The 7161-nt window shown below is 35.2% G+C and overlaps 1 protein-coding gene across 6 annotated transcripts in view; it reads right to left on the bottom strand.

Annotated features, from left to right (window-relative positions):
• Positions 1–1120: 1120 nt before the first annotated feature.
• LOC108749214 (tudor and KH domain-containing protein-like) overlaps positions 1121–7161 on the bottom strand; it is a 12937-nt gene continuing 6896 nt past the window's right edge. For 4 of the 6 annotated variants that reach the window (XM_018487779.1, XM_018487777.1, XM_018487778.1 and 1 more), the window contains one exon: positions 1121–2403. In XM_018487779.1, the coding sequence (XP_018343281.1) occupies positions 2266–2403 (138 nt within the window). In that variant the 3' untranslated portion in view covers positions 1121–2265. The remainder of the gene's footprint in view (positions 2404–7161) is intronic. The other 2 variants (XR_001939348.1, XR_001939349.1) reach the window with 2 other exon arrangements.

Genomic DNA, 7161 nt, shown 5'->3' with positions numbered 1-7161 from the left:
CCCGCCCCCATGACCCCCCCCCCCCCGCGGGTATCCCTTCCTCGGGAGCTCCAGAATTAGAATCCCCCCTTATTACCCTATTCACATACAAGTGTTTGATACAAGTATTCTTCTTTTTGTGGAATAGGCCTACTGGGGAAACCACGATAAAAAAGCATCTTACAATAGTACCTCACAGATGATGTGAAAAGCTATTGTCGAAATGTACGTCATCAAAATTATGTAATGTATTAGAAAACTATGTTAAGATATAAATATATCATTATGGAACAATGAATAAATTAACAATAGAAAATTTTATGTTAATAAAAATAAATTATTTAATAAAAAAAACATGCTTCAATAATAATTTGGCGGAAGATGTGCTCCTAGTATATTTCTGATATAGAGACGCTTCTGAGCCACAATATCGCGCGCGCGATCGATAGCTAGGCCGCCAAGTCTCGAGCGGTAGTGAGGGTCGCTCGCTGGAATTAGTCCGAAATGTGCAGATCTTTGCGAGCACTGATGTAAATAAATCACACATTGTTAATAAAACTTCATTGTAAATTTTAAATTTATCATTTCATTGTTAGAATACCACGACGTTATAAATTTTTTATTATTATGTTGGAATCAATTATATGTTAATATGTAAGTATTAATAAAGTTACTGTTGACTGTTGCGCGATTGTTAGGTTTTATCTTTTTTTATTAACTTTGAGAATAACTTGCGAACATCTAGTTTTGGCTCACAACCTTTATTTCTTTTTAATGATATATTTAAAAGAAGAGCCTTTCAATTCGTGTACACGAAATTTCGTGCAGGCGGTGCGCAAGTAGGTAGGCTGTTTTAAAAAATTGATTCTTTTCTAAAATTAATTTTATCGTTGTTCGTTCTCTTTCAGATGATCAATCGTATACTTTTTGTCTGAAACATTTCATTAAATGAAATAGAAAATATTTAGGTTGGGACATTAAAACAGATAAATAATATATAAATATCAAAGATTTTCATTATTTATTAACAATATTATAATATGACAACGGTGTACAATTTTTTAAATATCTTCTTACAAAATTATGTCTTTTTATATTTGACGAATAAAAAAATACTATTGTAAAATCAACAACTGTGAGTATAAAGGTTCCGAAAAAGTTTTTAGCAACAAATTGTTGCTTGAAAACACTGCTAGCATGAGAAACGTACTCTTGAATTTGATCTTAATTACATAAGCATTACAAATTATGAACTGTTATTTTTTAGATAATAAAAATGAGGTATATGTTAATAATATGATTTCTTAAGAAGTATATACATCATTCTTTGTAACAAAAAAAAATGTTATTTTGTAACTCACAAGGAAAGGCTCCCAGGTATCTCTTTCCAATTTTGGTAAAACTTGGTAGGAATAGCATTATAGAAAGGATAAAGATATTCAATATATATTTTTTATCAGTAGTTAAACATGTTTAAGGAATAAAATCAGTTCGATCAATATTTTGATGAATATTTTGATTTGAACTTCTTATATTTTTCGTTTAACTTCTAAACAAAGTATGATAGCATAATTTTCTCCAGATTTCATCCATTCTCCAGATGCGCTGTTAGATTTCTGCTGCTCGCATGCATTTTCGAGAGTACCTGGTAATATGAATATAGAAAAAGAACACAGTATGTTTCTCTTTCTATAGAAAAAGAAAGATAAAGTGTGTTAAACAAGAAAAGATTCAGTATCAATTTCACGACACGAAGCAGGTCGGTATTCATAGTGTCGATTCTTACATTTAAGACTGTCTTAAGATATCATAAGTCAATCTGAAGTAGTATTAGCATCTTAAGGCATTATTAAGACAGTTTTAAAATAAAAACGGACTATGAATATCACCTTATGTTTAGCGTTTCACAGTTGGCAGTCTTAGTCTCTTATTGACATTTATAAACAGAGACGATGGAGATTCAAAGAGAGACGCTTGCAAATTACACATCATGTTGGGTTTCACTATACTTCCACCATAGATAGGTGAGATCGAAATGAACATAGAAGTACCATACCGTTTAGTGATATTATGCAATAATAATCGAGATATTGTGTTTGTACTAATAAGAGCACGTCGAGAGAAACGCTCGTTGAGTGGTGAGAGAAGTCTCGCGAGACACCCTGAAGAAAACCTCTAATATTTAATATGAAGAAAGAAACATTATTACCTCTTTTGATGTGTTGCTTTATAATTCAATTATCTCTTCAGATTAATATTGACTTCTGAATGACAACTGAATTGCATTCAATCAAGATATAAAGAATCAGGTAAGAATGGTATAAATGGAAAATCGCGAGACAACGCCAAATTTACTGCCGAACGGATATCTTCCTCAATTTGAGCCATTTCCAATTGTATCAAACTGTCTCCGATATTAATGTTCTGTGACAATAAAAAGAATTCATAAAATTTGAAGACAAATAAGTATACATGGTGTCCCGAATTTAAATAGCCTTCGAGAATGTGTAGGGATCTATAAACTAAGAAAAAAAATTCTTTAGAAATATGCTCGTTTGTGCTTTGTTTTGGAGAAAATCGCAAAAAAAAAATAAAATGTACGTCCATTTTCGTACTTTTGATTTATTATTTATTCATTTACACTTATTTATTCACATTGTCACTTGCCTAATGCAGATATTGTTCAAAATGTAGACCTTTTACAGCAATACATGCATGCATCTTGTACGAACAGTTCGTGTTGCAACCAAACACTGATCTGGTCAATGTAAATGACTCGCTAATACTCTTCTATCTGGAAATCGGCGCGCATACTTTCGCATTGTCTCTAAAACATTATCGCTGAAGTCATATACGAAAAACAATATTCGCTTTGAAAACAATAATATTCCAAAATTAGTTTTGTCTCTTTTGGCAATTTGCCAAGCAATAACGAGCATATCTCTAAAAGATTTTTTTTCTTATAGCAAATTTGATTGGACGTATTAGTGCATATTAATACCGTTGTACATTGATTCAACTTACGTAAAAGTAAAATGCAGATATTTTGAATTATAAAATATAGCTTTATTTAATAGCACAATAAAATATATTGAGAATTTTATGGTTTTTATATTTATCATCCGTTTTTATATTTATATTAAACACACATTTTTACTTCAATTTGTGTACAGCGGCATTAATGTGCACCAGTACGCACTGAGTACATCCAATCAAATTCGCTATTAGTTTATCGATTTCCAACACGTTCCTGAAGTTTGCCCATTTAAATTCGGGACAGCCTTTAGAGTACATATTCTAAAGACAAGTTTTCCTCTTAGAACAATTGAAGATTATCTCGATACAATTTTTAAATAAAATATTCTTTTATCATGTGTGTGATACTACAATTTGAGATATAAATATATTTTTAAATTTATATATTTAATATTAATATAAAATGAAAGTTAATAGGATGGAAAACTCAATAATGCGCGCGCTTGTTATGTTCTAGTATAATTAAAAATTAATTTCACATATACGTATGTCCGTATTTATAGTCATCTTATATTTAAAATTATTCTTTAAATTCTTCTTTAAATTTATCTTTAGATGCACAATAGCTAATAAAATAATTCCTAGAGCATCTGAAGATAAATTTAAGTCCACAATCTTGCAACACTGACATAGAGTATAGCGTACAGAACAATTATTCGCGATACAAAAATTCAAAAAATTTTTCATAGAGAAGAAAAAGATATCTAAATTGCAAAAAATAACGCAAGATAAAACCATTGCTGTAATAAACATTAACATGTAATAGATGTAAATATATATTTATTTTCACTCATTAAGTGCCTTTAGGGATTTAATAACTGTTTTTTTTAAATTTAATTTATAGATATTTAATGTTAATTATTTAATCATTATAATAATTATTTATTATTTCTACTATACTTTCCTGAAGATATTCAATAAATAATCAAAATAAACAAAATAAATGGCGAAAAAGAGTCGTCGCATAATATATATAATTAAAGATAATAGTCATAGATACATAAAATAAAAAGTAAAACGGCGTATATTAAAATATAAAACAAACAAGTTTCGGCTGCTGGATTGAGCCCTCCTCAGATGTAAAAAGAATATAATATAAAAGACATAAAAGAATACAACAAAAAAATAATAATAAATCGATAACATTCAGTGACGCAACATTTTTAACGCGCGGAAATCAGCAAATGTGATGGATCTCGACGTAGCTTAATGTTGTATATGCGATGGGGCAATCAAACCGATGTTAAGAAACATAGTCAAGCTGACTGAAAAACGGAAAAGGAAGGGAACTTATAAGAAACAAGTAAACTAAAAAACTTAAAAACTTAAAAACTAAACACGCCGCAGATAAGAAGCCAAGTGCTCACTCACCAACGCATCCGAACAGGAAATGAGAACCGCCGCAATGCATGACAGGTGTGAAAACCCATGACAATGATAGGGATGTAATCGTCGAAGTCAGACATGTCAACATCGCACGTGACACCGACCGCTCGCTAAAACGGCACGCGACGCACTGAGAGAGGAGACGGGTCGACAGGATCGAAAGTCAGACTTTGTTTATAATCGGCAGATATGCCTTATTAAGACCCTCGGTGTCAGTCTGTAAATTAAGACTGTTCTTCTGTTTTTTAATATGCAGCATCTCCGAAATCAAACGCTTTCTATACGAAGGCTCCTCGTCTAATATCAGAACATTGTCCCATTGAAAATCGTGATTGTGACTCAACCTATGATCGGTGATGACAGAGCGGGCAGAAGCTTTATGTCTAATATGATTACGATGTTCGGCAATCCTAGTTTTTAATTGCCTGCCCGTCTGTCCAACGTAAGAAGCGTCACAATCATTACATAAAATTTTATAAACAACGTTGCTTCTCGGTGTGCTGGGACAAGAATCCTTCTGGACTCTTATGTATTTGCCCATTTTGTTAGGGCTGCGGAAGGCCACCCTGATATCACTTTTGCTTTTATTCAAAGATCTAAGTTTCTCCGTATGAAGCGGAATGAAAGGCACCGTAAGCCAAGAGGTAGACTTATTAGTTAAGTCAATGTCAGTCGCGGTATCGTATAATCTGTGTCTATTTCTAATCAAATTTTTGATCCTATGATTGATGGAGTCAAAAATAAAGTCTAGTGGGTAGTCATTCAGAAGTAAAATGTCAATGATGGAGGTCAAATTTTTTGTGTGAAACCTAACGTCAGATAATAAAAAGGCTCTGTCGACTAATGAAAAGATGGTGCCTTTTTTCTGCGTCAATGGATGATTAGTGGAAGTTTAAAAATCTACCTGAAAACGTTGGCTTACGGTACCAATCGAAATTAAAGCGATTATTGTTGACAGACACAGTGACGTCCAAGAAATTGATCGTTTTTCCGCCTCTTTCTACGGTAAACTGTAGGCGCGGATGGAATGCATTAAATCTCTCTAATAACACGTCGATCTGAGAGGGGGGCAACGCAGTGCATATGTCGTCAACATATCTGTAATAGAATAGAATGTCCAAATTCACAGACATCAAGGACACCGTCTCCAATCTCCTCAACACTAAGTCCGCTATCACCGGTGATATTGGAGCCAAAGCTCTGCCTGTAAAAAACATTGTCAAAGACAAAAAACGAAGAGTCCAGGACAAATCGTATCGCTCCCAAAAATTCTTTCTTGGGTAGAGAGCAATCCCCAGAAACCGCCGGCCAATGTTCGTTAACGCAGTCGATCGCTACATCCGTTGGCACGTTCGTGAACAGAGAGGTAACGTCCAAAGACGTTAACTCATATGTCCCCGAAAAGTGCACATCCCTCAGCCTCTCAACCAGTTCAAAACTGTTTTTCATATAACTGTCAGTTCTCGGGATGGTTTTAAATAATTTCTTGTGTAAAAACGTAGCCAAAGCATGTAGCGGACTGCTCACCGATGACACTATAATTCTAAGAGGACAATCAGGCTTGTGAATCTTTGGCAGCCCATAAGCCCTCGGGAGAGAACCGTCACTGCAGTACAAAGCTTTGTACTCAGAATCCTTGATGTGACTTCTGGTCTTCCATCTAGTGAGCATAGACCTCAAGGCTGACGTAAGCTTTTTGGTCGGATCTCCTTTAATCCGGACATACGTGTCCCAATAACTCGGTCATTCTGTCTCTGTAAACGTCCCTATCCATGGCCACAGTGACGTTGCCCTTATCCGCCAGCGTAAACAAGACGCTGGGATGCGCCGTCAAAAACGCTCGAGTGTCCGACTCTAATACAGCCAAACACTTATGGATGTCAGAAGTGAAGACTGGAGACAAGACGATGTTTTTCATGATGGGAATGGATTGATTAATCACATCCATTCTCCTATCTAAGGGCATTCTTAGTGTGCCACTCTCAATCCCTTTGATACAGTCAAAAATGATCCTGTTCTTATTGTTAAAGGGGAGCGCGAAGTTGTTACCCAGTTGCAGGAAACATTGAACATTGTGAGGGATAACGCACGAAGACAAGTTCAGAAACCAGCCATCCCTGACAGTGGACAGAGACGACGGAACCTGAGGAGGAAGAGTTGGGAAAAATGGAAATCATAGGACTAGGCGAACTGTTAGTTGGAAAGGAAGAAGGGTCGACTACGTACGGAGCTGGGTTAACGAGAGAGTCGCGCCCCAAAGATCCAAAGGAATTGCCCGAAGTTGAATTGATTGGCCTACGGACAGAGTCGAGACTGTATTGAATGGGCACGATCCCAACGATGGATCGCTTAAACTTTTTGTTGATCAGCCATCGGAGCTTGGAATCGAGCCTCTCCCTTTCTTTGGTAAAGAAGCGATGACATGATTTTCCCTGAGTCCGCAGGAACTCGTCACCAATGTTCATCGGCAGAAAAACCGAGATGCAGCCCACCAGATGGAAAAGCCAGGCTCTGTATCGGTCAATAGCCCTATACGAATCACTCAACTCAATGCGCAAAATCCTCTTAATCATCAAAGATTTGAGATTTCACAACTTTTTGTCCGAACTGGAACTATAGAAACTAATACTAAAATTGTCAAAAACGTTCAAGTGTCTCGGAGTGACATCGTTGAGAATACACTGCTTAATGAAACGTGCGTGTACATAATTCTTCACAATAAGACGGCGGCATTTAATCCAAGACTTTAAGCAATTGACA

This window comes from Trachymyrmex septentrionalis, unplaced genomic scaffold (genome assembly GCF_001594115.1).
Source record: "Trachymyrmex septentrionalis isolate Tsep2-gDNA-1 unplaced genomic scaffold, Tsep1.0 scaffold275, whole genome shotgun sequence".
Lineage (NCBI taxonomy): Eukaryota > Metazoa > Arthropoda > Insecta > Hymenoptera > Formicidae > Trachymyrmex > Trachymyrmex septentrionalis.
The sequence above is the reverse complement of the archived record's forward strand: the minus strand, read 5'-3'. Positions and strand labels throughout refer to the sequence as shown.